Here is a 17284-nt window from a genome sequence, read left to right on the forward strand (position 1 = left end):
GGCCACCCTCAGCTCAGCAGGGCCCCAGGAGCCCCAGTGCCATGGCAACACCTTCCATAAGTGGCTCCTGAATGTGTCTTTGATCCCTGAGGCCAGCGCTGGGTCTGTCCTGGTTACCACGTGGCTGGCACGTGACCTGGCATGAGGGTCGCTGAAGGGGCAAGTGCGTGAACGAAGGCGTCTCAGCTGTGCCCTTCGTTGGTTTCTTCCTGACTTCTCTGGCCAGCTCTTAGGTTAAAATAAGTCCTGCCTTATTTTAACAGATGTTTATTAAACATCTGCCCTGGCCAGGCCCTGAGCAGGCTCCAAGGACTCTGCCCTGAACACGGTAGGCCCCTCCTGGTGCCGGTGGGTGGATGGGGGAAATTAGTTCCAGTGTCCCACACGTGACTGCCTAATTCCACATGGGATTTGCATGTGGAAGAGGGAAACAGAATAGACCTTTCCTTCTGTGAGAGGGACGCTGGCCTGGACAGTCAGGATGGGGAGATGAGAGTAGAAGTTACTCAGAGCTACTTTAGGGCCCAGCACATAAGTTAGAGATACTTTGGGGCCTGGCACGTTGGCTCACACCTGTAATCTCAGCACTTTGGGAGGCTGATGCTGGAGGATCGCTCCAGCCCAGGAGTTTGTGACCAGCCTGGTCAACATGAGACCCCTGTCTCTACTTTTAAAAATTAAAAAAAAAAAAAAAAGATATTTTGGGCAGAGAGAAGTGGCTGTGCAAAAGTGGGTGTTTGCTGAGTTTGTTCAAGGAGCTGAAAGGAGGCTGCAAGGGTGTGAGGGGCAGAGGGCCTGGGAGTTTGTGTGTGTCTGAGGGGGATGGGAAAGGGAGTGTTACCTGTGCTGTGAAAAAAGCTCTTCCTTGCTGTCTGGTGGGAGTAGAGGTGGGAGGCCTCCAGGCCAAGGCAGGTGTGTGGGGCCCCAAGGCCCAGCTGGTGAGAGAACCTCACAGCTCCCAGGCTGTCCTTCCCCACCAGCCTCCCTGCCCTTCGCTATCCTGACGCTGGTGAACGCCCCGTATAAGCGAGGATTTTACTGCGGGGATGACTCCATCCGGTACCCCTACCGTCCGGACACCATCACCCACGGGCTCATGGCTGGAGTCACCATCACGGCACCATCGTCCTCGTAAGGCAGGAGGGGCTCAGAGGGACTGGGGAGGGGATGGGGTGGGGCACAGCCCTGCCCTGGAGGTCCGCGTGGGGCTGGGGGACACAGCCTTGCCCTGAGTGGTACCTGTGGGTAATAGGGCCCCCTTTAGAGTCCCCAGCTCTCCAGCAGCCTTGGGGAGGCCCGTGGGGAGGAGTGAGGCCCCTGGGCTGACCGAGACCCCCACTGGTTCCTGCGGCTGCCCCACTTGCAGGTCTCTGCCGGGGAAGCCTACCTGGTGTACACAGACCGGCTCTATTCTCGCTCTGACTTCAACAACTACGTGGCTGCTGTATACAAGGTACTAGGGACCTTCCTGTTTGGGGCAGCCGGGAGCCAGTCTCTGACAGACCTGGCCAAGTACATGATTGGGCGTCTGAGGCCCAACTTCCTAGCCATCTGCGACCCCGACTGGAGCCGGATCAACTGCTCGGTCTATGTGCAGCTGGAGAAAGTGTGCAGGGGAAACCCTGCGGACGTCACCGAGGCCAGGTGGGTGTGGACTAGCAGCCTTCACTCTTGGGGGAAATGGGAGCTGAAGAAGGCCCAGGAGCCAAATCATGAAGAGCCAGCAGGCAGCTGGCCAGGCAGGAGCCAGACCTCAGGGTTCCGTGGGCCCCGCAGACACTGGGAGGCCGAGGGGAGCATGCCCTGTCTCCGTCTCCCCTAAATTTCACACCCTGCCTTCTTCTGCACTATCTTTTTTTTTTTTTTTTTGAGACAGAGTCTCGCTCTGTTGCCCAGGCTGGAGTGCAGTGGCATGATCTTGGCTCACTGCAACCTCTGCCTCCCAGGTTCAAGAGATCCTCCTGCCTCAGCTCCCCGAGTAGCTGGGATTACAGGCACCTGCCACCACACTCGGCTAATTTTTGTATTGTTAGTAGAGACGGGGTTTCGCCATGTTGGCCAGGCCGGTCCCGAACTCCTGACCTCAGGTGATCCACCCACCTCGGCCTCACAAAGTGCTGGGATTACAGGTGTGAGCCACGGTGCCCGGCCTTCTGCACTATCGTCTTACCATCTCTACTGATACGTCCTTAAACTTTTCACCTAATTGTTGACCTTTTTAAAAAATTGAAATAAAATTTGTGTAAGATAAAAGTCACAATTTTTTCCATTTTAATGTGTCCAGTTCATTTTTAGTACATTCACAATGTTGTGCAGCCATCTCCTTGACCTAGTTCCAGAATATTTTCATCACATCAGAAAGAAACCCCTCAGCCTGGGGAACATGGCAAAACCCCATCTCTACAACAAATCAAAATGTTAGCAGCCACGATGATGGTGCACCTTCACTCCCAGCAGCCACGATGGGGTACACCTGCATTCCCAGCTACTGTGGAGGCTGAGGCAGGAGGATCCCCTGAACTCGGGAGGCAGAGGTTGCAGTGAGCCAAGATGGTGCCACTGTATTCCAGACTGGGCGACACAGCGAGACCCTGTCTCCAAAAAAAAAGAAAGAGAAAAGAAAAGAAAAGAAAAAGAACCCTTGTAGCTGGGCGCGGTGGCTCACGCCTGTAATCCCAGCACTTTGGGAGGCCGAGGTGGGCAGATCACGAGGTCAGGAGATTGAGACCATCCTGGCTAACACGGTGAAACCCCGTCTCTATTAAAAATACAAAAAATTAGCCGGGCGTGGTGGCAGGCACCTGTAGTCCCAGCTACTCGGGAGGCTGAGGCAGGAGAATGGCGTGAACCCGGGAGGCGGAGCTTGCAGTGAGCAGAGATCGCGCCACTGCACTCCAGCCTGGGTGACAGAGTGAGACTCCGTCTCAAAAAAAAAAAAAAAGAACCCTTGTATCTGTCAGCTGTCGCTCCTCCCCCAGCCCCAGGCAACCACCAGTGTCCTATTTTCTGTCTGCGGATTTGTCTGTTCTTAATGTTTCATATAAATGGAATCATACACTATGTGGTCTTTTGTGTGTCTGCCTTCTCTTTTTCTTTTCTTTTTTTTTTTTTTTTTTGAGACGGCGTCTCGCTCTGTCGCCCAGGCTGGAGTGCGATCTTTGCTCACTGCAACCTCCGCCTCCCGGGTTCCTCCACCTCCCGGGTTCATGCCGTTCTCCTGCCTCGGCCTCCTGAGTAGCTGAGACTACAGGCGTGCGCCACCACGCCCAGCTAATTGTTGTATATGTTAGTGCATTCTTGTATGTTTTTGAAGTTCATCCATGTTGTAACATTCTGTCAGCTTTTGCTTTAAGTATTTTGGGGTTCTGTTGTTTAGTACATTTACCTTTGTTACATAGTTTTGAAAGATTGACCATTTCATCATCATAGAATGAGATATATGAGTTTTGTCTCAACAATTTTTGTCTTGATGTCTATTTTGTCTGATATTAATATAGCTATTCTGGTTCTCTTTTTGTTACTGTTTGCATGGAATATTTTTTTTTTCCATTCTTGAACTTTCAAGCTGTTTATGTCTCTGACTGTAAAGTAGGTGTCTTATACCTAGCATAAAATTGGGCCATGTTCTTTAATGTATTGTCCAATCTCTGATTTTCTTTGAGACAGAGGCTCACTCTGTCACCCAGGCTGGAGTGCAATGATCTGAGCTCACTGCAGCTTCGGACTCCCAGGCTCAAGCCGTGTTCCCACCTGAGTGTCCCGAGTAGCTAGGACTACAGGCAGGTGCCACCACATCCAGCTACTGTTTATTTTTCGTTTTTTGGTAGAAACAGGGTTTTGCCATGTTGCCCAGGCTGGTCTTGAACTCCTGAGCTCAAGTGATCCGCCCACTTTGGCCTCCTAAAGTGCTGGGATTACAGGTGTGTGCCACCACACCCAGCCAGATCTCTGACTTTTTATTTTTTGTGTGTGTTTTTTCATTATATATTAATCTTTTTATTGAATCAAGGCATTTAATGAAACTTTGACTTTTAATTGGAGTGTGTATTTATATTCAATGTAATTACTGATAAGGAAGGACCTCTGTCATTTTGTTTAGATTCGCTTAGGTTATATCTTCTTTTTTCAGTTCCTCATTACTGTCTTTTTGTTTGTTTGTTTTGCTTTTAATTTTTTTTTTTTCTTTTAGAGATGGGGGTCTTGCCCTCTTGCCCAGGACTTGAACTCCTGGGCTCAAACCATCCTCCCACCTCTGCCTTCCAGGTAGCTGGGACTTCAGGCATACACCACCACATCCGGCTTGTTTTTAAATTTTTTTTGTAGAAATAGGGTCTCACCATATTGCCGAGGCTGGTCTCGAATGCCTGGGCTCAAGCAATCCTCTCGCCTCAGCCTCCCAAAGTGCTGGGATTAGAGGTGTGAGCCACCAAGCCCGTTCAGGCTAAATAATCTTTTTTTTTTCTTTTTTTTTTGAGACAGAGTCTGGGCCCAGGCTGGAGTGCAGTGGTGCAATCTCGGCTCACTGCAACCTCCACCTCCTGGGTTCAAGTGCTTCTACTTCAGCCTCCCCCGTAGCTGGGATTACAGGTGTGCGCCACCATGCCCGGCTAATTTTTGTATTTTCATTTATTTTTATTCATTTTATTTTTTGAGACAGAATCTTGCTCTGTCACCCAGACTGGAGTGCAGTGTGCAGTGGTGTGATCTTGGCTCACTGCAACCTCTGCCTCCCGGGTTCAAGAGATTCTCCTGCCTCAGCCTCCCGAGTAGCTGGGATTACAAGTGCATACCACCATGCCCAGCTACTTTTTTTGTATTTTAAGTAGAGACGGGGTTTCACCAAGTTGGCTAGGCTGGTCTCGAACTCTTGACCTCAGGTGATCCACCCTCCTCGGCCTCCCATAGTGCTGGGATTACAGGCTGAGCCACCGCGCCCGGCCAAATAATCTTAATTGACCTATTTTCTTTCTTTCTGTCTTTTTTTGTTGTTGTTGTTAATTGACCTATTTTCTTTGTTTTTTTTTTTTTGAGTTGGAGTCTTGCTCTGTCACCCAGGCTGGAGTGCAGTGGTGCGATCTCAGCTCACTGCAACCTCTGCCTCCCGGGTTCAAGCAAATCTCGTCTCAGCCTCCGGAGTAGCTGGGAGTACAGGCATGCGCCACCACACCCAGCTAATTTTTGTATTTTTGGTACAGACGGGGTTTCACTATGTTAGCCAGGATGGTCTCGATCTCTTGACCTCGTGATCTGCCCGCCTCGGCCTCCTAAAGTGCTGGGATTACAGGAGTGAACCACCACATCCCCGGCCTGTTTTGTTTTGTTTTAAACTGGGTGTTTAGAATATTATAATGTAGCAACTCTGGAAATATGATCCCACGCCCTCCCCCGGGTTTCTTCTTGCTGTTTGTTGCAGTAGTTATTTGTTTAATGACTTTTCTGGTTGTAAAGTCTGTATTTTTTGTCACGTGTGGCCGTTTCTTCCTGTTCTTTTAGCCCAGTGGTCAGTGACAGTTCAGAGATTTCCTTAAACATCTGGAATCAAAAACACCCATAAAACCCTCCCAGAGTTTGTAGAAGGGTCTGTGTGCATGTGGGGTCAGCCCTTCCACGGTTAAGCACGTTTTCAACTCTGCCTTAGCTTTTGCTTACTGTGTGTGTGCAGCCTGAAGGCGGCCAGACTGAGCGCTTAGCTTCGGGCACTGCAGGCCTCTCCTGAACTCCTGCACTGCTCTGTCTGCGGTCCAAGCTCTCATCGCCCAGAGCATTGTATTCCCTGGCCTTTCCCCCCCGCTCTGTTTGGTTAGTCTGTTGTTTGCCTCATCTGCTGTCTATGGCCCCAGGCAGCAGAGAATAATAAATGTGTTGTGAATGTTTCCTACAAATGTCCCCCGGGTAGCCCCTCCGCACTGGGAGAACGTCCAGTCAGGTGAGATCAAGGCCAGCCCTTGAGCCATACTCCCGTCCACAGTTGCAAATAAAGTCTGTTCTTGGAATCCTCAGGCCACCACAGTCTAGGCAGTGGGAGAGGGACAGGATGAGTTAAAATGCCACAAGGCCGTTTGTTCTGAGATTTAGCTGGTTTATCTTGCTCAAGTCTTCCGGTGGCTGCAAGCTTTTGATTAGTTCCAGAAAAGTTGATTGTGACTTATTTGCCATTTTTAAAAATTGCTTTTGAAGTTTCTTGCTCTGCTATTTTCTGTCTTTCTTGATGTCCTTCACTGAATCTTGAATTTATATAAAAATAAGTCTTCCCTCAGTTCCGCAGATGGGAGAAAATCCTGAAAAGAAACACGGTGAAAACGAAACTGTGGTGTTGCCTGCTTGCCAGACACGATTGTCTGCTCTGGGTTTTGGGTTCAGGCCTCTGAGTCTTCACGGATGAGGCATCTCATGCCACAGCCCCAATCAGAGATTCTTATTCCATTGTCAGATAACTGGAACGGAAAAGGGGAACAGTTTCTGCTACTGGGATTTGACTGCATCTAACAGCAGCAGCCTCCTTGTCAAACCCTCCCTTCTGTGGGCGGGGCGGGCACAAGGGGGAGGTTGGAAGACGCTGAGTGAGCCACACTGCTCCTTCTCCTTCTCCAGGTTGTCTTTCTACTCGGGACACTCTTCCTTTGGGATGTACTGCATGATGTTCTTGGCGGTGAGTCTGTTTCTCCGGGGCTTGCTTGTCGGGGGAACCGTGGCTAAGTCACTCCCTTCCCTGGACCTCAGTTTTTCCAGCTGTAAAATGGGTGGGTAGTGGTGGTGGTGGGGGCTGATTTTTTTCTAAAAACGGGAGGCCCTGGGCTGACTGGTATTTGCCTCCGGCCTCAGTGCTGCCATTTGTGCAGTGGGAGGGGGAGCACCCGGCAGGTGCACAGGCTAACACGTCCTCTCCCCACTCCAGCTGTATGTGCAGGCACGGCTCTGTTGGAAGTGGGCGCGGCTGCTGCGACCCACAGTCCAGTTCTTCCTGGTGGCCTTTGCCCTCTATGTGGGCTACACCCGCGTGTCTGATTACAAACACCACTGGAGCGATGTCCTTGTTGGCCTCTTGCAGGGCGCACTGGTGGCTGGCCTCACTGTGAGCTTCTAACCCTAACTCCATCCCCCGTGTTGTCCAGAGACCACTCCCCAGCCAACCCCAGTGCTGCCCTAGGCACCCTTCCCCCAACCCCAGTCCATCCCTGGGCTCCTTCCTTCCACCCCTGGTCCTCCCCTGGGACCCCTTCCCCCCAGCCCCAGTCCTTCCCTTTACCCCCTCCTTCCCCCCATTTCTCCCCTGGGACTCCTTCCCCAAACCCCAGTGCTTTCCTTTACCCCGTCCTTCCCCCCATTTCTCCCCTGGGACTCCTTCCCCAAACCCCAGTCCATCCCTGGACCCTTCCCTTCCCCCCATTTCTCCCCTGGGACCCCTTCCCCCCAGCCCCAGTCCGTCCCTTTACCCCCTCCTTCCCCCCAGTCCTCCCCTGGACCACTTCCCCCCAGTCCCAGTCCTTACCTGGACCCTCCTCATTACCCCCAAAGTCCTCCCCTGGGACCCCTTCCCCCCAACCCCAGTCCTTCCCTGGACCGCCCCCCATCCCCCCGTTCCTCCCCTGCACCCCAGTGCACAGGACTCCTTTCCATGCACCCCAGTCCTTCTCTGGACCCCTGGCCCTGCTGTAGTTCTTCCCTGGGCCTGTCAGCTCCTCACTGCTCCCCACTGGTCCTCCACTAAGAGCGCTCTCTTCCCACCCCAGGCACTTTTCCTCTCATTGCCCACCTAGGCCCCTCGCTCCTGCCTGGGACCCTGTTCATCCCCCTCCTGCTCCCGCCCATGTCCCTGGTACCTGGCCGGCCCCTTGCCCATTCTCACCTCCCTCCGCTCTACCAGGTCCGCTACATCTCAGACTTCTTCAAAGCCCGACCCCCGCAGCACTGTCCGAAGGAGGAGGAGCTGGAACGGAAGCCCAGCCTGTCACTGACGTTGACCCTGAGCGAGGCTGACCACAACCACTATGGATACCCGCACTCCTCCTCCTGAGGCTGGACCCGCCCAGGCAGGGAGCGGCTGTGAGTCCAGCTGAGGCCCACCCAGGTGCTCCCTCTGGCCCTGTTTAGGCACTGAGGGCTCTGGACGGGCTCCGGGAACCCTGGGCTGATGGGAGCAGTGAGCTGGCTCCGCTGCCCCCTGCCCTGCACTGGACCAGGGGTCTGGAGATGCCTGGGTCGCCCTCAGCATTTGGAGGGGAACCTGTTCCCGCCGGTCCCCAAGTATCCCCTCGTTTTATGGGGTTAAGGAAGGGACCGAGAGATCAGATAGTTGCTGTTTTGTAAAATGTATGTGTGGTTTTTAGTAAAATAGGGCGTCTGTTTGACAAGCGGGCTCAGTGCCTCTGTTCCTTACGGCCGCTCTGGGACTGTGTTTCTCACGTCAGAGGGCTCCCCTGCTGGGCTCAGCGCAGCTCAGGTGTCAAGCAGACTCACCTGCTGTGATGGTAGAAGCCAGAAGCCAAGCCCACCCCTTGGCGTTTCTCCCACACAGTGCTGGGGTCAAGGGTCAGGTGGATCGGCACGCACGAGGGTCATTTCACTGCTGAGGGGGGCCTAAACAAAAGGCTGCTGCAGGTTGAAGGACCAGCCTCCCTCGGGGAGGCCTCTGCCCCAGGTTCCTAGTAGAGGCTTCTGAACAGAGGCCCTTGGGCTAAGAGCACGGTGTGAGTGAGCACGTGGCTGGATGCCCCCAGGGCCTGAGTCTGGGTGGGGAGGGCAGCATCCCTGGGAGGTCCGCCGGGTAGAGCCTGTTGTCAGGCCTGAAGGATCACACACAGGATTTTAGCCTGGAGCCGACGCTTCAGCCCCCTTCTGAAGGTTCGTCCAGTCCCTGTGTCCTTTAGGCCCAAAGCTGGTCCCTCTGGCCCGAACCCCTCCCCTCTGCTCGTGTCAACCCCTGTGCACCTGGGGGCCACACTTCTGAAACGGGTAATTCAGGGGCTGGTTTCCCTGAAGTGATTACAGAACATACAGAGCTTACTTTTTCAACGGAGAGTAAAGGGTAAATTTGTTTTTTTACAGTGGGTAACTTAAATATCTTATTCCCCGGCCCCTGCAGGGTGTTCCTGTCAGGCCTTAGCCTACGGGGAGGGTAGTGTACCACTGGGTGGGGAGGGCAGGGGCCAAGATGCAGCCTGGGAGCCCCACCCTAGGGGCCAAGATGGAGGAGACCTGCCCTTGGCGGATGGGAAGGAAGGTGACCCAGACACTGCAGAACTGTCCCTGAACGTCAGGGACTTGGCTCCATGCAGGTGTCAGACAGGTTCTTGGCCAAGAAAGTCACACTGAAGCTTCCCAGGGCCAAGGAGCTCAGGTATCCCAGGACGCAGACTACCAGGATGTATCTGGGCTCAGAATGTGAGCCTCTGGCAGTGGATGGGGGAGAGGCTCCCAGCCAGACCCAGCAGACAGAGTCACTTGGATCAGGAGCAAATGGGAAAGACGCAGAGGCCCTGACACCAGCCAACACCTCAGTCTCCTCCCAGGTGCAGTGGACTTGAAAGCCAGGACCACAGTGAGGGTTGAGGGCAAGTCTGTGGACGCAGATACAGTGCACACGACTCGTGTGGTTTGCTGGGGGGCAGGTGGTCGTGTTGGGATGGCCAGTGAAGAGTAAGGAGCAGAGGAAGCTCGGGGTGAGAGAGATGACGCAGCTGAGTCCAGCTGTTGGCCTTTACTGGGGGAGTCTCCGTGCTTCACAAAGACCACCGGCACCACAGCTGTGAGAGCAGAGAAGGAAAGAGCTGTGCTGACCACAGCCATCCCCAGAGGGTCCTCCAAAGCCAGAAGGGCCCAGCTTTGGTTTGGGAGCCAGTGGCCTCTCGCTGTTTCCGTGCTGCCCAGCTGGACCGTGCATGCACTGGTTTGCCTCTGATGAGAAAAGCCGAGACGCTGTGTGTCGGGCTCAGGAATTCTCACGGATTCCCAGCACCACGAGAGCAGACACGCTGGGAGTTAGGACACATTTCTCTACCCACATGGAGCAATGGGGAAGCTCTCGTGCATAATTTTAGGTTTATGCTGCCCACACCCTTATGGTTTTATGGAAAAAATAGTATTTTCTCTCATTGTACAAGGAGGGCATTTTTTCTGTTGTTTCTCACAGGAAACTCAGATTCTTAGCCATGTAAATATCATTTCCCATGGCGCGGTACTCCTGGCCGGCATTTCTCCCACCTTCCGAGGCTAATTGGTTTTTTAAAAACTCCTGAGTATTTGATGAGAGGCAGAAATTTTTTTGAGCTTGTTAGCTACAATATGTTATTGTGGTTTTGTAGGAAATCATACGTACTTTTTTTTTTTTTTTTTTTTGAGACGGAGTCTCGCTCTGTCGCCCAGGCTGGAGTGCAGTGGTGCGATCTCGGCTCACTGCAAGCTCCGCCTCCCGGGTTCACGCCATTCTCCTGCCTCAGCCTCCTGAGTAGCTGGGACTACAGGCGCCCGCCACCACGCCCGGCTAATTTTTTGTATTTTTAGTAGAGACGGGGTTTCACCGTGTTTGCCAGGATGGTCTCGATCTCCTGACCTCGTGATCCACCCGCCTTGGCCTCCCAAAGTGCTGAGATTACAGGCGTGAGCCACTGTGCCCGGCCATGTACTTTGTTTTGTAGACACGGGGTCTCATTCTGTTGCCCAGGCTGGAGTGCAGTGGTGTAGTTACTGCTCACTGCAGCCTCGACCTCCCAGGCTCAAGTGGTTCTCCCGCCTCAGCCTCCTGAGTAGCTGCAACTACAGGCGCCACCACCACACCCACTTTCATGGTTACTTTTCTTATAGGTGCATATTGAAGTATTTAGGAGTGAAATTTTGTGATGTCTGCAACTTAACAATATTTCACAACACAAAAACATGAAGCAAACATGGCAAAATATTAGTGGCTGTTAAGCTTATGTGCTGTGTATGTGGGTATCACTATGCTACTCTTTGAAAAAAATGTTTCTTTTTTTTTGAGATGGGGTTTCGCTCTTGTTGCCCAGGCTGGAGTGCAATGGCACGATCTCGCCTCACAGCAACCTCCGCCTCCCAGGTTCAAGCCATTGGCTCCTGCCTCAGCCTCTGGAGTAGCTGGGATTACAGGCATGCGCCACCACACCCAGCTAATTTTGTATTTTTAGTAGAGATGGGGTTTCTCTATGTTGGTCAGGCTGGTCTCGAACTCCGGACCTCAGGTGATCCGCCCGCCTCGGCCTCCCAAAGTGCTGGGATTACAGGCATGAGCCATTGCGCCTGGCCTGAAAAAGTTTATCTTAAGTCAAAAAAGGAAAACTCTGCCTGAGAAAATTGGCCTAAGTTCAAAATGTCATTACCTTTACTTTTAGTGGGACAATATTTATTTATTTATTTATTTATTTATTTATTTATTTATTTATTTTTGAGAAGGAGTCTCGCTCTGTTGTCCAGGCTGGAGTGCAGTGGCACGATCTTGGCTCACTGCAACCTCCGCCTCCTGGGTTCAAGCGATTCTCCTGTCTCAGCCTCCTGAGTAGCTGGGACTACAGGCATGCGCCACCTCACCCAACTAATTTTTGTATTTTTAGTAGAGATGGAGTTTCACCATGTTGGCCAGGCTGGTCTCGAACTCCTGACCTCAGGTGATCCACCCGCCTCGGCCTCCCAAGGTGCTGGGACTTCAGATGTGAGCCAGTGTGCCCGGCCACATTATTTAAACTTTTAACGTTAGTTGTTAGGACCTGATGCAAGAAGGCAGTGTTTCCTTGACTTCACACGGCAGTGGTGTGGCCTGCGGCCTTCTGGACCGCGTTGGTGATGGGGATTTGGGGTCTGCGAGCCCCCAGGGGTGGTTCAGCAGTGTGGCCTGCGGCCTTCTGGACCGCGTTGGTGATGGGGATTTGGGGGTCTGTGAGCCCCCAGGGATTGTTCAGGAGTGTGGTCTGGGCGTTTTCCCGGAGGCTTGTTGAGCCCCAAGCCTGATTGTCTGCCCCCAGTGCTCTCAGCTGCTGACCACCTCCTACAACAGGAAGAGGCACATTGTCTGCAATGCAGGGAATCTTTGTTCTTCAGTCTCCCGCCGCGTATTTTCAGAAGCTGGACAGCTCCCAGGTCTCCTCCTTCGCCTGTTGACTTCCCATTTCTGAGACATGACGAGCTGCGTGCGGCATTTTGTTAGCCTCGTTTTGAACGGTTGTGATTTGTTGGATCTAAGCCTAGTTTTGTTTGTTTTTACTTTGAGTTGCTGTTTTATAAGCAAGCAGCCTAGTTTAGACATTTTAATGGCACTACAAGGACAGGAAATCTCCGGAAAGAATTAACAGACCAGGCAAGGCATGTGGTGAGGGTAATGCACAGCAGGTGGAAGCTTAGGTTATTTGGAATTTTTAGGTTCCAGCAATGGAATTTATGAATGAATTAGCCCAGTGAATGAATAGATGATGACTGAGAAAAGACTTACCTGTGATGCCACGGCCCTCACCTGGGGTCAGGGGAGGGTGGGTGTGGACGGGAGGGTGTCGCTGCAGGTGCTCACCTGTCTAGCTGGAAACCCCCCACGTGGACAAGCAACGCAGCTTCCCTGTAGGGGTTTCCTGAGTCCAGGGCCACACCGCAGGCTGCACCTCAGGGAATCCACAACACAACATGAGAGATTTTTGTCATAACTTTGAGCAATATGTACAGCAGTTGAGATATCTAATAGAAAAGGTAATAGTATGCTTTTGGAGGGGGGAGGGTGTTCTTCTTTTTTGAGACAGGGTCTGGCTCTGTCGCCCAGGCAGGACTGCAGTGGTACAATCACTGCTCACTGCAGCCTCGCCCTCCCAGGCTCAAGCGATCCCCCCGCCTCAGACTCCCGAGTAGCTGGAAGTAGAGATGTATGCCACCACGCCCGGCTAATTTTTATATTTTTTTGATAGAGACTGAGGTTCTGCCGTGTTGCCCAGGCTGGTCTCGAATTCCTGGTCTGAAGCAATCCCCCTGCCAGCCTCCCAGAGTGCTGGAATTACAAGCATGAGCCACTGCACCTGGCCAGTAGTATGGTTTTTCTAAAGACAAAATGATTTTCAAATTATGAATGGATGGAACAGTAGCTAAATGAAATTAAACTCCATGTTAGTAAAGAAACGTCACATGCCAATGCTTACTGAGAGGCAGATGGCACAACTGATTTTCAAAGGCTCATGTGGAATTGATAATACGTTGCTTAATTCCCCAGCCCTATTTCAGATTAAAAGACTTACCTTTTGTAATCAATGAATTCATTAATTGATAAAACATCCTAGTCCACATCCCGACCTCTCTATTATAAATATTTGCAAGCACCTTCCTCTAGATGTTGGACGATGAGTTGAAACTCCTAGACAGTTATGCAGGTGGTTTATGATATTTGTGGACATTGAAACGCAGGGAGGGCATGACTTCTTATGTCGGAGCTTAAACGTTAAAGCTACCCCATGAATCCAGTGGCTCCCTGTTGCCTTCTGCTCTGTGGCCAATTCTGGACCCCATGGAGACTGAGACACAAACTGCCACCTTCAGAAACTTTGGTCCCCCCGAAAAGTCCTCACAGTTCAGAATGTCGCGTCCTGCCAGGTGTTTTCTTCCCCTTCGAGGAGACATGCTCCCGGCAGTATTGTTAGCCTGGCTGCCGCTCAGGTGGGAGTGCAGCTGAGAGAGATGCATTGCCACGTAATGGAACATGAATTCCAACAATGAAACAACCATGGTGAAAAACACATTTGGAATATTTTAGCTGCTAGCTCTATGGAAAATAACGTGTACCCCCAACTTTCAACTCTGAAAAGACAAGTGTTTATATTGAGGAAGACAGAATTCTGTGACTATGATAAAACATAATATGTGAGACACTTGGCAAAATTTTACACATCAAAATACTCATACATATATATGTCAATGTTAATGGGAATGCCAGCCACACTTTGGATCTTGAGATCAGGAGGCCCTCATGGCACCCTGTGAATGTGAGAACTTAGCTTCAATCCCAGCTACTGCAGACAGGGCTGGGTCACCTGCTTGGTCACAGCCTCTGCGCCTCATATTCTTTGAATTACCGAGGCAGAGGTATTCTTCCCAAGGCCGTCCATGCTTCAGTGGGATGAGTTATGCAGATCTATCAGCAGAATGACTTGGACAGGGAGAGGTTCCATAACTGTCTTCTTTCCAGAGTCACTCAGAGCGATTGTGAGTGAGACTGGAAAGTAGCCCACTGGGAAAGGAGGCTGGGCTAGCCCTGAGTGCCCATGTGCAGGAAGGAGGTGACCTGGAGCCCTGTCCTCCATTAGAGCAAATGTCTCACATCTACTAGTTGAAATGGAGGCCTTGATCCACAAGGAGACACATGAAGATGTACCTTTAACCCCAGAGAAGGACACCAGTGCCTGCCACCCGGGCTCTTGTGGGCCTTGTAAGGATGATATAGTTGTAATCAGTAAGGCCAATAAATTACAGATTCTGAGGACAAGAGGCAGCATTGGAGCTGGGGTCATCCAGAAGAGTTACCTGTGGGAAGAGAAGCGGCCCCCAGATCCCAGATCTATTTTCATGAGAAGCGTTTCATGGAAGGGGTTGGCCATGGCATGCCTGGGATAATCACAGGGTTTACTGACTAGAAACTGTTGGAACAAGAAATTCCACATCTCTGAAGTGAAAAAGCAAATGTCCATGGAGAGTGTCCAGAAAGAGATCTTGGCCAGGTGCAGTGGCTCACACCAGTAATCAGAACACTTTGGAAGGCCGAGGCGGGTGGATCACCTGAGGTCAGGAGTTCAAGACCAGCCTGGCCAACATAGTAAAACCCTGTCTCTACTAAAAATGCAAAAATTAGCAGGGCATGGTGGTGGGTGCCTGTAATCCCAGCTACTCAGGAAGCTGAGGCAGGAGAACGAAGGGGTGGGTTGCCCCTCTACACCTGTGGGTGTTTCTCGTTAGGTGCAATGAGAGACTTGGAAAAGACACAGAGACAAAGTATAGAGAAAGAAACAAGGGGGCCCAGGGGACCGGCGTTCAGCATATGGAGGATCCTGCTGGCCTCTGAGTTCCCTTAGTATTTATTGATCATTCTTGGGTGTTTCTCGGAGAGGGGGATGTGGCAGGGTCGTAGGATAATAGTGGGGAGAAGGTCAGCAGATAAACACGTGAACAAAGGTCTCTGCATCATAGACAAGGTAAAGAATCAAGTGCTGTGCTTTAGATACGCATACACATAAACATCTCAATGCGTTACAGAGCAATATTGCTGCCCACATGTCCCACCTCTAGCCCTAAGGCGGTTTTCCCCTATCTCAGTAGATGGAACATACAATCGGGTTTTACACGGAGACATTCCATTGCCCAGGGACAGGCAGGAGACAGATGCCTTCCTCTTGTCTCAACTGCAAAGAGGCGTTCCTTCCTCTTATACTAATCCTCCTCAGCACAGACCCTTTATGGGTGTCGGGCTGGGGGATGGTCATGTCTTTCCCTTCCCACGAGACCATATTTCAGACTATCAGATGGGGAGAAACCTTGGACAATACCTGGCTTTCCTAGGCAGAGGTCCCTGTGGCCTTCCACAGTGTTTGTGTCCCTGGGTACTTGAGATTAGGGAGTGGTGATGACTCTTAACGAGCATGCTGCCTTCAAGCATCTGTTTAACAAAGCACATCTAGCACAGCCCTTAATGCATTTAACCCTGAATTTGACACAGCACATGTTTCAGAGAGCACGGGGTTGGGGGTAAGGTTACAGATTAACAGCATCTCAAGGTAGAAGAATTTCTCTTAGTACAGAACAAAATGGAGTCTCCTATGTCTACTTCTTTCTACACAGGCACAGTAACAATCTGATCTCTCTTTCTTTTCCCCACAGGAGAATCGCTAGAACCCAGGAGACAGAGGTTGCAGTGAGCTGAGATCACACCACTGCACTCCAGCCTGGAGCGAGACTCCATCTCAAAAAAAAAAAAAAAAGCAAGAAGTCTTCCTAGGTGTGGTGGCTCATGCCTGTAAACCCAACTTTGGGAGGCTGAGGCAGGAGGATCGCTTGAGCCAGGAGTTTGGGGCTGCAATGAGCTGCAGTGGGTACCGCTGCATTCCAGCCTGGGTGACACAGTGTGACTCTGTCTCAAAAAAATAAACAAAGAAGTCTTTCCAACGGATGTGAAATCAGCAGTGTCCCCACTGGAGTTTGAAGTTTGCCATATACGATTGACTCTTACTTCCAGAAAATATTTCTCTATAGTGTGAGATACTGTTTGACAGCATTTTACACACAGGAGAACTTCTTTCAAAATTGGAGTCTGTCCTGTCAAATCTTGCTGCTGCTTATTAGCTAAGTTTATGTAATATTCTTCTTTTTTTTTTTTTTTGAGACAGGTTCTTGCTCTATTGCCCATGCTGGAGTGCAGTGGCGTGATCATAGCTCACTGCAGCCTTGACCTCCCTGGCTCAAGCCATCCTCCTGCCTCAGGCTCTCAAGTAGCTGGAACTACCTGTGCAAGCCACCACACCCAGATAATCTTTAAAAAACTTTTCTGTAGAGACAGGGTCTCCCTATGTTGCCCAGGTTGGTTTTGAACTCCTGGGCTCCAGCGATCCTCCCGCCTGGGCGTCCCAAAATGCCGAGATTACAGGTGTGAGCCACTGCGCCCGGCCAGGTTATGTAATAATGTAAATCGTTTGTTGTTATTTCAACAATGTTCACAGCTTCCTCACCAGCGACACTCCATCTCAAAGAAGAAAAAAAGAAAAGAAAATATGTTGTTTAGTGTAGCCACTTTCATCAACCGTCTTAGCTGGATCTGGATGACTTGCCTGCAGTTTCTACATCAGTGCTTACTGCTTCTCTCTTTTTTTTTTGAGACGGAGTCTTACTCTGTCGCCCAGGCTGGAGTGCAGTGGCGCCATCTTGACTCACTGCACACCCGGCACAGGGTCATGCTTGAGTAGGGAGTTAATTCCACTTCCTTAATGGCTGAGTGTCCACTACAATTATTTGGGATTTTTCTGCATAGGAGATTTCTCTCACCCACTTTTGTTTACCTGTGTAATCATTGACTTATGCCAGTGTGGACACCTGGAGAGTTATTTCAAGTTTTGGTTACGATTCAGTACTACAGGATGTTGTTGCTTTATTCATTCCCATTTGTATCACTGGGAGCTCTTTCTTGTTGGCTCTGGTTTTTCTTTGTCATTATCTGTGTGTGTGTGTGCTTGTGTGTATGTGTATGTATGTGGGTATGTGTGTGGGGTGAGTGTGTGTGTGTGTGTGTGTGTTCTGAGCAGCTCCTGATTTTTGATACTTCAGGATC

At 51.0% G+C, this 17284-nt stretch overlaps 1 protein-coding gene across 1 annotated transcript; it reads left to right on the forward strand.

The window, feature by feature from the left end:
* Positions 1–836: 836 nt before the first annotated feature.
* Positions 837–8351, forward strand: LOC129483134 (phospholipid phosphatase 2-like). The gene is given in 6 exon segments (XM_063640402.1): positions 837–1115; positions 1118–1131; positions 1367–1644; positions 6592–6649; positions 6896–7072; positions 7865–8351. Coding segments are annotated over 6 exon segments (696 nt in total). The 5' UTR covers positions 837–1096; the 3' UTR covers positions 8015–8351.
* Positions 8352–17284: the final 8933 nt, after the last annotated feature.

This window comes from Symphalangus syndactylus, chromosome 5 (assembly GCF_028878055.3).
Source record: "Symphalangus syndactylus isolate Jambi chromosome 5, NHGRI_mSymSyn1-v2.1_pri, whole genome shotgun sequence".
In the NCBI taxonomy this organism is placed as follows: Eukaryota; Metazoa; Chordata; class Mammalia; order Primates; family Hylobatidae; genus Symphalangus; species Symphalangus syndactylus.